General features: G+C 47.8%; 1 protein-coding gene across 1 annotated transcript in view; it reads right to left on the reverse strand.

Annotated features, from left to right (window-relative positions):
* The window catches only part of HCN4 (hyperpolarization activated cyclic nucleotide gated potassium channel 4), a 62153-nt gene extending 54033 nt beyond the window's left edge, over positions 1-8120 (reverse strand). Inside the window, exon 1 of the mRNA XM_058155829.1 lies at positions 7357-8120. Coding sequence (XP_058011812.1) covers positions 7357-8120 — 764 coding nt within the window. The remainder of the gene's footprint in view (positions 1-7356) is intronic.
* Positions 8121-15594: the final 7474 nt, after the last annotated feature.

Here is a 15594-nt window from a genome sequence, read left to right on the forward strand (position 1 = left end):
CTTCCCTCCCTTTCTTTCCTTCCTTCTTTCCCTCCCTTCCTTCCTTCCTTCCTTCCTTCCTTCCTCCTTCCTTCCTTCCCTCTTTTCTTTCTTTCCTTCCTTCCTTTCCCTCCCCTTCCTTCCTTCCTTCCTAGCCTCCCTTCCTTCCTTCCCCTCCCTCTTTCCTTCCTTTCTTCCCCTCCCTTTCCTTCCTTTTCTTCCCCTTTCTTTCTTTCTTTCTTTCTTTTTTCTTTCTTTCTTTCTTTCTTTCTTTTCTTCCTTCCTTCCTTCCTTTCCCTCCTTGCTTCCTCACCCTCTCCTTCCTTCCTTCCTTCCTTGCCTTGCCTTCCCTTTCCTTCCTTCCTTGCCTTCCCTTTCCTTCCTTCCTTCCTTCTCTCATTTTCTAGCCTGGTACTTTAATCCCTAGTCCAAACTACCTTCCCCGTCTCCAGCTGCTGTGGCATTTTGAACCTGATCCTTTCCCCAAAGGAAACCGATGATCTGAAGCAACTTAGCTGTGTGTTGAGAGAAAGCACATCCAATAGCTGTATCCCACATGCAAAAACCAGATTAATTTCAATTCAATTTAAAACTAAATAAACAATAGATACTTTCCAAAATTCTCCATGGGGACACTCAGTTAATGATAGGAATTCTAACTGCTGGTTTAAATTGTCACTTTGGGAGTCTCCTTAAAAAATAATAATAATCTACTCAGAAAAGTTGTATACACTCCTGTCTGGATCACAGGAGCTGAGAGAAGGGAGGGGACGGGAAGGGAATGGGAGCATGAAGCAGCCACCCATATCCCAAGCTTCCTTCCTTCCTTTTTTCCTTCCTTCTTCCCTTCCTTCCTTCCTTCCTTCCTTCCTTCCTTCCTTCCTTCCTTCCTTCCTTCTTTCCTTCTTCCCTTCCTTTCTTTCTTTTTTCTTTGTTTTCTTTCTTTCTTTCTTTTTCTTTCTTTCTTTCCTTCCTTCCTTCCTTCCCCTTCCTTTCCCTCCTTGCTTCCTCACCCTCTCCTTCCTTCCTTCCTTCCTTGCCTTGCCTTCCCTTTCCTTCCTTCCTTGCCTTCCCTTTCCTTCCTTCCTTCCTTCTCTCATTTTCTAGCCTGGTACTTTAATCCCTAGTCCAAACTACCTTCCCCGTCTCCAGCTGCTGTGGCATTTTGAACCTGATCCTTTCCCCAAAGGAAACCGATGATCTGAAGCAACTTAGCTGTGTGTTGAGAGAAAGCACATCCAATAGCTGTATCCCACATGCAAAACCAGATTAATTTCAATTCAATTTAAAACTAAATAAACAATAGATACTTTCCAAAATTCTCCATGGGGACACTCAGTTAATGATAGGAATTCTAACTGCTGGTTTAAATTGTCACTTTGGGAGTCTCCTTAAAAAATAATAATAATCTACTCAGAAAAGTTGTATACACTCCTGTCTGGATCACAGGAGCTGAGAGAAGGGAGGGGACGGGAAGGGAATGGGAGCATGAAGCAGCCACCCATATCCCAAGCTTCCTTCCTTCCTTTTTTCCTTCCTTCTTCCCTTCCTTCCTTCCTTCCTTCCTTCCTTCCTTCTTTCCTTCTTCCCTTCCTTCCTTCCTTCTTCCGTTCCTTCCTTCTCTTCCTTCCTTCTCTTCCTTCCTTCCTTCCTTCCTTCTTTCCTTCCTTCCCTCCCTGCCTCCACGATCTTTTCCATTCTACAAAGCTTTCTTGAGCTTTTAATAGAATTTATTAGTTGGGAAAGGTGCTAGTAGACTTCTGATGGTGGGCTGTCCTTCCAGTGGGTTATTAATCCAGAGATTATTCCTATTATTCTTATTAATCTATGGGTCCTGTTAGCACTGGGCACTGAGGGTTGCTTCTTATGTGTCTCAAGTTTGGGTTACACCTTTGATCCTTTTGGTCCATCAAACCTGAGGAAGAAAGAGGTTTGGCATATTAAGAAGCTTTGTCATTCTCCGTGACTAACTAGGCATTTCCAGGAGGACTTCAAAGGCTCACCGTTAGACTAACTAGCAATCTTCCGAGACTTACTGAATATGCATGATCTATTTTTTTTTGCTCTCAAGGCTGCTAATAATTGATGGTGATTAATATCCCTTATGAATGTGACCAATTGCCTTTTAAATTCTCAGCCAGGAGCTGCAATCAGTCTAGTCTACGACAAGGAATTCCAGTTGCTAATTCCAGAGGTGTTTTCTGAGTAGTGCCATTAACTAAAAGCATGGGCATTAGTTCACCTGGGCTCCCAAGGTTAGGGAGAAGGAGACATGCATTTATATATATATATAGATATAGGGTTTTTTTGCCCACCCTAGTCAACTTTAACGTATTTCATAAAGACCAAAAGACTGTGGGAAGGAAGGAAGAAAGGAAAAAGAGGGAAGGAGAGAAAGAGGGAAGGAAGAGAGAGGGAGGGAGGCATGGAAAGAAGGAAGGAAGGAAGGAAGGAAGGAAGGAAGGAAGGAAGGAAGGAAGGAAGGAAGGAAGGAAGGAGGAAGGGAGGGAAATAAGGAAGGTGGGAGAGAAGAAAGGAAGGAAGGAAGGAGGGCAGGAAATAAGGAAGGGAGAAAGAAGGGAGAGAAAGCGGGAAGGAGGCATGGAAAGAAGGAAGGAAGGAAGAAAGGGAGCGAGGGAGGGAGGCAGGGAAGGAAGGAAAGAAGGAAGGAAGGAGGTGGGAGAGAAGAAAGGAGGGAGGGAGGAAGAAGGAAGGAAGAAGAAAGAGAGGGAGGAAGGAAGGAAGGAGGAAATAAGGAAGGAGAAAGAAGGGAGAAAGCGGAAGAAGGCATGGAAGAAGGAAGGAAGGAAGAAAGGAGGGAGGAGGAGGCAGGAAGGAAGGAAGGAAGGAAGGAGGGAGGGAGGGAGAGAAAAAGTGAGGGAGGCAGGGAAAGAAGGAAGGAAGAAGAAAGAGAGGGAGGAAGGAAGGAAGGGAGCGAGGGAGGGAGGCAGGGAAGGAAGGAAAGAAGGAAGGAGGGAGGGAGGGAGAGAAAAAGTGAGGGAGGCAGGGAAAGAAGGAAGAAGAAAGAGAGGGAGGAAGGAAGGAAGGGAGGAAATAAGGAAGGGAGAAAGAAGGGAGAGAAAGCGGGAAGAAGGCATGGAAAGAAGGAAGGAAGGAAGAAAGGGAGGGAGGGAGGGAGGCAGGGAAGGAAGGAAAGAAGGAAGGAAGGAGGGTGGGAGAGAAAAAGTGAGGGAGGCAGGGAAAGAAGGAAGGAAGGAAGAAGAAAGAGAGGGAGGAAGGAAGGAAGGGAGCGAGGGAGGCAGGGAAGGAAGGAAAGAAGGAAGGAAGGAGGGAGGGAGGGAGAGAGCAAGCGAGCGAGGGAGGGAGGGAAGGAAGGAAAGAAGGAAGGAAAGAAGAAGAGAGGGGAGGAAAGAAGGAAGGAAGAAAGAAAAGAGATGGAAGATGGAAGGAAAGAAGGAAGCATTTTGTTCACTTCCGACAGAGCAACCCAGAAACAGCCGCCCATTTTCATAGGGGACCTTCCCACCTACAATGCCCAATATCAGGATTTCCCCCCAACGCACCAGTGGTGTCTCCGTGATCCAGAACGAGGTCCAGTAAATAAGAAAGCTTTCAAGTGTCATCTCGCTCGTGTTTGTGACAGATTCCATCCAGGAAGTGAGAGAAGGAAGGCTGGGCTATAAAGCTCTCTTCCTCCTTGAAGGCCATCCGGTCAACTCAAGAAGGTTGTGGGGATGGTTGGCGATAAAAAGAATATTAAACAGCATTTGTACACTGAGAGCATATGCACCAAGACAAATTCCTTGTGTGTCCAATCACACTTGGCCAATAAAAAATTCTATTCTATTCTATTCTATTTGCAGATAAGGGGAGTTGTCCCGTTTAATGGGCATTACAGACCTGCTGAGATACTAAGGCTTTTATTATCCCTGTTTGGGGAACCAGAAATCCACCACATGAATCTCCCATCTGAAGAAGACAATCCTAGCCCAGGACTAGCTTCCTAGTGAATAATGACTATTTTTCAGATACACTGCTTCAGACTAGGGAGGCTTTGCCTGTGTTAGTAGCACTAACACAGCCATCTTCCATTAAGTTTTCATCTTCTTTCCCAAAACCAACTTCAACCCAGCTCAGAGGAAGCACCAAAAACTCATTCTGCCTGACATAACCAAATCTTTCGTTCCGACATTTCTTATACTCAGCTTATGACTACAACGGAGGGAGGGCAGAACGCCCATCGTTAAGCAAGGTGCTTGAGTGGTGCCTAATTTTACAACCTTTTTAGCATGGTGCTGTTAAGCGAAGCACTTTATATATATTTATAACTCGCCATGGCCAACTCAACACGGCCAACTCGCTGTATCATCATTACATTATGTAATGATGTAGAACAGAATAGAATGGAATGCAATAGAACAGAATAGAATAGAATAGAATAGAACAGAACAGAACAGAACAGAACAGAACAGAACAGAGTAGAGTAGAGTAGAGTAGAGTAGCGTAGCGTAGCGTAGAATAGAACAGAACAGAACAGAACAGAGTAGAGTAGAGTAGCGTAGCGTAGAATAGAATAGAATAGAATAGAATAGAATAGAATAGAATAGAACAGAACAGAACAGAACAGAACAGAACAGAATAGGATTTTTTATTGGCCAAGTGTGATTGGACACACAAGGAATGTGTGTAATGACATAAAATAAATCAAAATTATTTTAAGTTTCGCCATTCACATTTCATTGTGTCCTTCCTTACGCTTCCTTTCCTTAATGATTCCGTTCCACCATTTCTTTGATATGAATAGTAACTCTTGTCCCGCAGCGAGTTGGCCCATGGCCACCAATAGGAACAGCTACATTGCAAGTCAAGTTAGCTTAGCGATTTAGGTGTTAAGCCAAACAGTGGTTGCGATGTCAAGGAACACCTGTATTAAATGGGCAATTCTGGTTGAAAGAGAGCAAGCAGGACAGGGGAAGGAATCCATGAAATATTTTTTCTATCACGTGCTTCATTTCTTAAACCTCAAAGGCATCTCCCTCTTTCAACCTACATATTAAAAGCCCCGGACGCCTGCCTCTTTCATTTTGGCAAAGTTGTTGTGTAAGCCGATTGTAATTAAAATCAACACCATTGGGCTCTTGACGGCACGTTAAACCGTCCCTTATGGCTTGGAAAGTTGGACTGCACAGCATAAGGTTGCTCTGCAACCAGGTAATTCTACTTTAAAAAAAGAAAAAAGAAAATGTAACCCCCTCCTAGGTTTCCTGGGGCTCAGACGCTGAATGGGAAAAATAAAATAAAATAGAACACCACCAAAGTTAATTCTGGCCGCTACTTTCCTCTTAACTTCTCTCCATCCCAGGGAATTAGGGCTCTTGGTTGAGCAAAAACAAAACAAGGCAAAACAAAACAGAAGACTAGAAAAGAAAAGGAAAAAAAAATATCCTAAAACAAAATTAAAACGCCAGATAAGGAATAATGGATGGAAACTGAACAAGGAGAGATTCAACCTAGAAATAAGGAGAAATTTGCTGACGGTGACAGCAATCAACCGATGGAACAGAAGTTAACTTCGGAACTTGTGGGAGCTTTATCACTGGAGGCTTTCAAGAAGAGACTGGACTGCCTGCCCTCTGTCAGAAATGGTGTAGGCTCTCCTGCTTGGGTGCGGGGTTGGATTAGATGACCTACAAGGTCCCTTCCAACTCTGTTAATCTGTTGATGCTTGTCTAAAGAGACAGGTGAGGAACGAATCTCTTTTTAATTTCACATTGAAAATATTCCCATGGATGAACAAAGCCTGCCTTAAATACAGGTAGTCCTGGACTTACGACCACAGCTGGGGTCAGAGTTTCCATTGTGAAACAAGGCAATGAAGTGAATCGCTCCCAACTTAATGACCTTTTTGTCACCGTTGTTAAGCGAATCATGTCCTCGTTAAGCAAATCCGGCAGGAGAGGGTTGAATTTTTGAACTTGAAGGAACCGAATATATTGGACAAGTAGAAGGAAGGAAGGTTCAATGGGTCTTATTGGATGTGTGGCTTTCAGCTCCCAGAATTCCCCAGCCAACTTGCTAATAAACTTTTAAGATGTGCGGACTTCAACTCCCAGAATTTCCGAGCCAGCATGGGTGCATTTCCGCACCCAGGAATTCTGGGAGTTGAAGTCCACCCATCACAAAGTTGCCAAGATGGAGCAAAATTGATCTACACTTCAGCATTGCATAAAACTGTCGCGCCCCACAATTGTCCTCATCCCTGTGGTTTATCCCTCTGGCTGTGTTTCTTCTCCCCCCCAAGGCCTTTTTCCTTGTCTCCCCCCCCCACTTTTTACTAGAAGAACGCAGAGAAGATTCTGCCCGCACTGAATAAAGTTTTTCACGGGGATTAAGGAATTCATTTCGATGGGAGAACCCAATTCAAGTCCTTTTCCCTGCTTCCTGAGAACACAGCCCAACCCACCTTGCAGGGTTGTTAGGAAGATAGAGTCCACCCCGCCCCCACCCTCAGTTATGGGTGGAATAAACCCCACCTGATGGAGTCTCCGGTGGCCAAAACTCAAGAATTAAGTGACCCCTTTTCCAGCTAATTAATGAAAAGGGGGTACGCTTTGGATGAGCTTTTCATAAGAAAAAAAGGTGACCTATTTCCTGATTTTTTCCCCTCTTGGATTTCCCAGGGCCTGCCAGACAGACAGGGTTCAAACTAAACCCGGCAAGCTGCCAAAAAAGCCAACACAGTTCCAGGCTGCATAAACAAGATCACGTGAAGTGTTAATACCAATTTATAATGCCTTGGTAAGGCCACATTTGGAATATTGCATTCAGTTTTGGTTGCCACAGTGTAAAAAAGAGGTTGAGACTCTAGAAAGAGTGCAGAGAAGAGCAACAAAGAGGATCAGGGGACTGAAGGCTAAAACATATGAAGAACAGTTGCAGAAACTGGGTATGTCTAGTCTGATGAAAAGAAGGACTAGGGGAGACATGATAATAAGGTTCAGATATCTCAGGGGCTGCCCCAAAGAAGAGGGAGTCAAGCTATTCTCCAAAGCACCTCAAGGCAGGACAAGAAGCAACGGGTGGAAACTAATCAAAGAGAGAAGCAACCTAGAACTAAGGAGAAATTTCTTGACAGTGAGAACAATTCATCAGTGGAACAACTTGCCACCAGAAGTTGTGAATGCTCCAACACTGGAAGTTTTTAAGAAGAGGTTGGACAACCATTTGTCTGAAGTGGTATAGGGCTTCCTGCCTGAGCAGGGGGTTGGACTAGAAGACCTCCAAGGTCCCTTCCAACTCTGTTATTCTAATTCTAATTTGCCAAGAAAGTTGCAAAAGGCATCGAAGTGCCCTAGCAACACGCCCGTTTCCCGCCGGTAGCTTCACTCCGAATTCACGCCGCATTGGATCGGTTACCTGAAGTCGCTGTAAGGATGGATGATCCAGAAACCTGCCGATTTGACCCTCTCTTGTTCCCTCTCCACCGCCTTCTGGCTGCCGAACATCCGCAGGGAGAATTTGTTCACGCCTGGCTGCAGCAGAGCGCCGAATTGGCGCTGCATGAAGCCGGCTTGGCCCAGCTGCAGCTCGTCGTCCGGGCTGATTTGGTCCCCCAACGCCCCGGTGCCTTCCACCTTCACGAAGGCCGCGTCGGGCGGCGCGTCCTGGCGGGGAGCGGCCGCCGGGGTGGAGGATGAGGAGGAGGCGGCGGCGGCAGTGGGGGCGTCCGCCAGGCCCGGGGGGCTCCGCTCGTCGCCCGGGGAGGCGGCTTCGCCTTCGTGGCCGATCAGCCGGCGACCCTCGCCCGAGTCGTGCGGGTGGCGGCCGGCCAGAGACGAGCGGCTGCCCTTCAGACGCCGACAGTCGCCGTTGGTGCTGCTCTTGGCGCTCGGCCGGCCAAGCCCGCCGGCCGTCGCCTCTGCGCTCTCCGCAGGGCCGCCTTCCGAGGCTCTGGATGCCGGGTCGGGCCTCGACGGGTCCACCGAAGCTCCTGCGGCCGCCGAGGGCGAAAGCGGGTGCAGGCGGATGCTCTTGCGCCGGGCATCTTTGCAGCCGCCGCCACCACCGCCGTCCCCGCCGCCCTCCTCTTCCTCTTCCTCGTCCATCAGCGAGGCTTTGGGCGCGATCTGCTGCGGGAGGCTGTAGAGCCGCTTGCGCATCGACGGCGGCAAGCGATCCATGGTCGGGTCCAGCGGACCCGACCGGGGCGAGCAAGGAGGAGCCAGAGGAGCCGAGTGCCGAAGAGTCGGGCGATGAGCCCCAGGCGGTGGGCGCAGCTTGGAGGGCGGCGGAGACGTGGAGGGGAGACCCGGCTGTGCCAACCTTCTTCTTCTTCTTCTTCTCCTTTTTCTCCCCGCCGGCCGGCCGGCCGGCCCCCCACCAGCGCCAGGCTCAAGGGGCGGCCGCCAGCTGTCCGGACGCTGCGCTCGTCATCTCCTTGCTAGCTGGGATGGTACTTGGAGGTGGGGTCCCCGCCGGATGAGGGCCGAGGAGCAGGGCCGGCAGCCGAAAGCGCGGAGCCCTCCAGGGAAGCCGCCCCTTCCTCCTCCTCTCCCTCCAGGCGGAGGGGGGCGGGCCCCCCCTTCCCGGCTAGCAGTGGGGGTGTTGGGCCGCCGCCTTCAGGGGCCCACCGAGCCCTCGCTTCAGGAAGCCAGTGAGCCGGAGGCGCCGCCGGGACATCTCGACCGGGAGGTTCCCCGAGGACAAGCCCGGAGCCGCGTCTGCTTCTTCCCGAAAGGCGACATCGTCACAAGGAAGAGGATGATGGGGAGGAGGAGGGCGAGAGGCGGGAGGGCGGCGGTGCGGGGCGCAACAGCCGCACACGCGGCGGCTCGGATCCAAAGCGGCGGCGCAGGGCGCAGAGAAGCCGGCGATCACCAGGACTTGCGCGCCCCGGTTGGGGTTACATCATTGCTGCTGTTGGCTCCCATCTCTCCGGGTTCAGGCAGCAGCTCCGGAGCCTGGGAATATTCAGGAAGGCGGCAGATCCGATTGGGTTGCCACTGGAGTCCCCGCGTCCAATCGGCTGGGTCTACCTGAGCCGGCGCCCGGCTTCTTAAAGGGGCAACACCTTGGAGTGGGTGGGGGGAGCACTCGGCCCTGTGGGGAGGTAGGGGAATTAAAGGGGAGGGGAAGAAGAGGAAAAAGAGAGAGATGTGGAAAGAGAGAGACAATGAAAGAGAATGAGAGAGAGAGAAAGAATGAGAGAGAATGAGAGAAAAAGAAAAGGGAGAGAGAGAGAAAGAGAAAGAGAGAGGGAGGGAGGGAGGGAGGAAGGAAGCAAGGAAGGAAGGAAGGGGAAAAGAGGGAGAGAAAGAGAGGGATGTGGAAAGAGAGAAAATGAGAGAATGAGAGGGAGAAAGAATGAGAGAAAAAGAAAAGGTTGATAGAGGGAGGGAGGAAGGAAGGAAAGAGAAAAGAAGGAGAGAAAGAGAGAGATGTGTAAAGAGAGAAAGAAAATGAGAGAGAATGAGAGAAAAAGAAAAGGGAGGGGGGAGGAAAGAGAGAAAGAAGGAAAAAAGAGAGCTGGTAACACCCAGGACCTGGGTTTAGATTGTCCTTTAGGTGCCAATTTTAACTCAACTGTCTCTTTGTCTCTCTAGTCTAGAGCTTTAGAAATCACTCGTTCCAGGGGAAGGAAAGGGGTCTCTGTTTAACCCCCCCCCCGCCCCGCCCCCCCCACTCCTCCAGCAAACATTTGAGGAATCCCACTCGCTATTTGGGTTGCTTAAAAAGTAATCCCTCCCTTAGCTTTCTGAAAACCTCAAACATATTGAGAGGACCAGATCCCTCCCCGCTGCCCCGCTCCAAAAAGCGATTGTTTTCCCTCTATATTTCCAGCAAGCTCTTTTCCAATTCCCTCCCCCCCAACGATAACCCTGCAAGGTAGGCTGGGCTGAGAAAGAGACTGGCTGAAGGGCATCCAGGCTTTCCTCACTCCTAAAACTCAATACCTTCAATGCTTACTTGCAATGGTTCACACCCAGTGGTGAAATGTAAAATTTGTTACTGGCTTGGTGGGCGGGGGGGGGGGGGGAGGAACATGTCTGGGTGGGTGTGGCCAACTTTTTTTTTTACTTTTAAAAGTAAAAAAACTCTGAAGAGGTTGTAGAAAAAGTGCTTTTAAAAGCCTCTGACGATCCCAGCTGAGCTGCGCGATCATCAGAGGTTTTTTTTTTAACTTTTAAAAGCATTTTTTTCGACCGAAGAAAATATGCTTTTAAAAGTTTAAAAAAAACTCTGATGATCACACAGCTCAGTTGGGCATTGGGGGGGGGCAGGGATTTTTGCTACCAGTTCTCCGAACCACCTGCCGCCATTGCTACCGGATCGGGCAATCCTGTCTGAACCGGGAGCATTTCACCCCTGGTCACTCCTGGAGGGGATGCCAGAAAGTCAAGGGAGTGGCCACAACTAATATAAAAATGGAGGCGTGCTTAGAGCAGGCCTTTTTCGACTTTTTTTTTTTTTGACAGCCCCTCCAAGTTACTCTAGAACAGGGGTGTCAAACTCAATTTTGTTGAGGGCTGCATCAGGGTTGTGTTTGATCTCAAGGGTGTGGGTGTGACCAGGGGCATGGCCAGCATGGTGTCACTCCTTTCGGGGGGGGGGGGCGCGCCTGTGGTGGACCGAGTGGTCTTCCAGAGCTGCAACAGCCTCCTGCAACCCTTTGCCGCAGTGGTTAAATCCATTTTTTTTTTACTACCAGTTCTGTGGGTGTGGCTCGGTCGGCGTGCCTTGGTGGGCTTGTCAGGGAAGGATACTGCAAAATCTCCATTCCCACCCCACTCTGGGGTCAATCAGAGGTGGTATTTGCTGGTTCTCCGAACTACTCAAAATTTCCACTACCGGTTCTCCAGAACCTGTCAGAACCTGCTGAATAGCACTCCTGCTCTGCCGGCGAAAACGGAGCTCAGGAGGGCCACATGTGGCCCTTGCAAGCTCCGTTTTCAGCTGCGACGGCCTCCTGCAATTCTCTGCCAGTGAAAACGGAGCTCTATTTTTGCTGGCAGAAGCACCATGGGCCGGTCTTCTGCTATTTCCAGGGCAGCCCCCAGGGCCAGATATAAGTACCCAATGGGCCGGCTCTGGCCCCTGGGCCTTGAGTTTAACACCCTTGCTCTTGGAAAACACCTGGAATTGCAGAAGGCTTGCAAGTGTGTGTTTTTTGTAATACACCCAAGTGCGAACCAACTGGCTTACAGGCGGTCCTTGATTTCCAACCACCTGTTTTGTGTCTGAAGTTATAACGGCGATGACAAAAGTGACTTACAACCAATCTTGGCACTTAACAACTGTAGGTTGCAGCTGCATCTCCATGTCACGGGATCAAAATTCAGGCACTCGGCAACTGCTGAGTGTGGTTGTGGCAATCCGGGGATTGTGCGATCACCGTTTGAGATTTTTCTTCAGACGAGCAAAATCCACGAGGCGGGGAGGGAGTTAAGATTCACTTATATGACCATATGGTTCACTTAACGACCGCCTTGCTTAGCAATGGAAATTCTGGTCCCAATCGTGATTGAGCAAAGATTACCTGTACAAAGCTTTGGATGAGCTTAAATTTTGGACCCGTTTCTCCGCATGTCTCTCTGGCTCGGGATGCTCCATATTTTTCCCCAAATATTGGACAGTAATGGCTAACCTTTTTGCTATCGCGTGCCAAAAGTGGAGGGAGTGTTGGGGGCATCACACGCGTGCCCACACCCAGAATTCTATGCGCCCCCGCCCCTCCACGCATGCCTGCACAACCCCCCCCCCATGGTCCCCCCACCTTTGGCATGCAAAGGCACGACAGGCCCAGTAGGCCTGTTTTTCGCTCTCCCCAGGCTCCAAAGCCTTTCTAGGAGCCTGGGGAGGGCAAAAACGGCCTTCCCTACCCCCAGGAGGCCCTACAGAGGCTGGAAACAGCCCATTTGCTAACTTCCAGTGGGACTGGAAGTCAGGAAACGGGCCGTTTCTGGCCTCTGGAGGGCCTCCGGGTGGAAGGCCCTTTTCACCCTTCCCAAGCTCCTAGTAAGGTTCTGGAGCCTGGGGAGAGCGAAAAACAGGCCTTCTCTACCACCTTGGAGGCCCTCCGGAGGCCAGAAACAGTGTGTTTCCTGACTTCCAGTGGGCCCAGAAGCCCGAAAATCAGCTGGCTGTAGCTGAGCTCGTGTACCCACCAATATGGCTTCACGTGCCACCTGTGGCCCGTGTGCCATAGGTTCACCATCACGGATATAGGACAATTTGTAAAAAAGGATAATAATAATAATAATAATAATAATAATAATAATAATAATAATAATAATAATAATAATAATAATAATAATAATAATAATAATAATATTTTAATTTGTATACCGCCCTTCTCCCGAAGGACTCAGGGCGGTGCACAGCCAGAATAAAATACAAAGAAAACAATACATATAATATTAAGAACAACCCCTTAAAAAACTTATTCGATTGGCCAAACATTTTAAAATACAGTAACACCCTATAAAAATTTACAAAAATTTAAAATCCATAAAAGCAGATTAAAAATTTTAAAATCAAGCCAGTCCAGCTAGACGGAATAAATAGGTTTTAAGTTCGCGGCAAAAGGTCCGAAGGTCGGATAGTTGACGAAGTCCAGGGGGAAGTTCGTTCCACAGGGTAGGAGCCCCCACAGAGAAGGCCCTCCCCCTGGGGGCCGCCTGTCGACATTGCTTGGCTGACGGCACCCTAAGGAGTCCCTCTCTGTGAGAACGCACCGGTCGCTGGGAGATAGAAGATGGCAGTAGACGGTCCCGTAATAGTGGCTTTTTGGATAGTGGATATTTTTGGATAGTGGCTTTTTGGGGAAATCTCTATTGTGGGTGATTTATGATCTTCCTTTTCTCTGATGTCCAATGGGTGAAAGAATGCCAATTTGAACAGGCTCCCGATAGCCATCTCTGTAATTGATTGCTATATAATCTAGCTAATCTTACATAATTTATTCGCTATTACTTTAGTACCTGGCATTTGAAACACCTGATATTCTTCTTTCTGGACCAAGTGATGCAATTACCATCTGAACAACAAGACAGCAATCATCTATAAAGTGTTGGAGAGGTTATTTAGTACCCTTTCGTGCACTCTGTGGCGAACAGTTAGAAATGAGACGCCAAGACAGCGATTCCAATGGAAAAAGGAGGGGATTAAAATAGATATTTCAAAGCCATTTACCTTCCAGTGTCCAGGCAAGAAAAAACAAATAGAACATTTGGCCAAATCATGAATCTACTCTTAGGTGATACTGCTGATGATGTTACCTAGTTGGGTAAGGAAACGTCTGCAAGAAAACTCCCCCCTCCTCCTCTTCTTTTTTGTCTTGTTCCTCCTCTTCCTCCTCCTCTTCCACTTCCTCTTCTTCCTCTTGCCTCCTCTTCCTCTTCTTCTTCATCTTGTTCCTCCTCTTCCTCCTCCTCTTCCACTTCCTCTTCTTCCTCCTGCCTCCTCCTCCTCTTCATCTTCATTTTCTTCCTCCTCTTCTTCCTCTTCCTTCCTCCTCCTCTTCTTCTTCATCTTGTTCCTCCTCTTCCGCTTTCTCTTCTTCCTCGTCCCTCCTCCTCCTCCTCTGACCTCACTTATCAAATTGATGTTCAGGACCATGGAGAGCTCAGTATAAGGTTGAGTTGCCAGATCACAAAGGAAGACTTTTGAGATGCTGCTTCTATGCTAGGCTGGAGGCTGTCCAAGAAAAGTCAGTTGGTGTGGTGTGTGTGTGTGTGTGTGTGTGTGTGTGTGTGTGTTTGCATATGAAAATGAAGAGGGATGGTGGCTATTTATTTATTTATTAAACAGATTTGCAGCTTCTCAGTTTCTCACCAGATCTGTTTGGCCAGAAGGAGTTTTCTTTTTATTTCTATTTATGAAATGGAGTCACTCCCACAGTTGGGGGTTTGACTCTAGGCAGTTTCACACTGTCTAAAAACACATCGACGACACAAACTCGCCCAACGGAATCTGTGGCACAATAAAACGAGCCAACAGAACGAAAGTCAGGATTGATGGCTCCGCAATCAGCCGCTACAGCGACCCTTCCAGAACAGCCGAATAGAGTTTGATCTTCGAATGCATTCCGTTCATTAGTGCTATGTAAGATCATGCCAACCAAATTTTGCCAGGTGATTATTTTGTGGGACGTGTTTGCGCCACACTTTGCTAAAGTCACTCTCATTAGAGGCAGTGGGGTTTTTTTGGGTTTTTTTGCATTTATATCCCACCCTTTTCCGAAGACTCAGGGCGGCTTACACTATGTCAAGCAATAGTCTTCATCCATTTGTATATTATGTACAAAGTCAACTTTGTTGGGGAAGGAGGGAGAGCAAATTCACAAAAGGATGAGAGAAAATACCATGTCCCCCCCCCCAAAATAAGACCCTGTCTTATATTTTTTTGCCACCAAAAAAAGCCACCAGGTCTTATATTCGGGGGGGATGGAATGTCATCCACTGACTCACCTCACTTGCGCGCATCGCAAGTGTCAGAGGCCTTCGGGAACTTCTTCAATTGGCAAAGCCAGCAAGGTTTTTCTGACGGTCTCTGCAACTGATAACAGCGCTCTGGGTTAGCAGCTACAGAGGCCTCCAAGAAAGCTTTGCCAGCTGCAGAAGAAATGGGCCAACAAAGCAGGTGGAGTCAGGGCGTGCGAGGCCTGGCCGCAAGTATCCGAAGGTAAGTAGTAGGGCAGCTCCACTCTCCCATCCCCACCCTAGATTAATTTTTACCCATGCACCCTGGAGTGGGTGGGATCTTAATTATGGCTTATTTTTGGGGGGGGCGGGGGGAGTAGGGCTTATATTGAGTGCACGTTTAAAAACCAAGCTAGGACTTTACTTTCGGAGGAGGTCATATTTTCGGGGAAACACGGTAGCATGGAAATTCTCATTGCTTTGAATCTCTGCTTACCATGAACATAAGAGCCCATTTTATAAGATCACAACATGGACATCAACAGAATGACCATTCTGAGTGGCTGGAAAGGAAATCAGATTCAAAAATCTGCTTTCTTCTGTAGACCAAAAGAGAGAGAGAGAGAGAGAGAGAGAGAGAGAGAGAGAAAGAGAGCGAGCAGAAGCTCCATCTGGCCATCTCAAAACAGTTCTGAGCATCTGATAAATGTTTTGTAAAAATGGTATTTCTTCCAAGTTTTTTTTTATTTTTATTTTATTTTATTTTATTTTATTTTATTTTACACGTCCCTCCATGTGACCAATGGTTTTGGGTGAAAGGTATCTTGTATCATTCTGGACTCTTTAAGAAGGAGGTAATGTCATCGCAATCTTCCTAAAATGAAACTGCCTTTTATTTCTTCTCTTTTAATTTGGAAATTCTGGTCTCCAAAAAAAAAGAAAAAAAAGATAAGAGATTCAAACTGTAGGAGATCAAAACCCATTGTGTATTCCAGTGATTTTGCCCTGCTCCTAAGAAAAATATTTGGGGTCCCACTTAAAAGGTAAAAAAATAAAATAAACCTATTAACCAGGACGTGAATCTAGGGTATGAGTTCTAGACCTGCCTTAAGTAGGAAGCCCATGGGATGATCAAGGAAGTTAGGTTCTATGTATCTTGAATGTTTCCACATTACATTTCAAATATTAGCAAATGCCTGACAGGCTTAGATTAGATTAACAGAGTTGGAAGAGA

This window comes from Ahaetulla prasina, chromosome 13, assembly GCF_028640845.1.
Source record: "Ahaetulla prasina isolate Xishuangbanna chromosome 13, ASM2864084v1, whole genome shotgun sequence".
Classification (NCBI taxonomy): domain Eukaryota; kingdom Metazoa; phylum Chordata; class Lepidosauria; order Squamata; family Colubridae; genus Ahaetulla; species Ahaetulla prasina.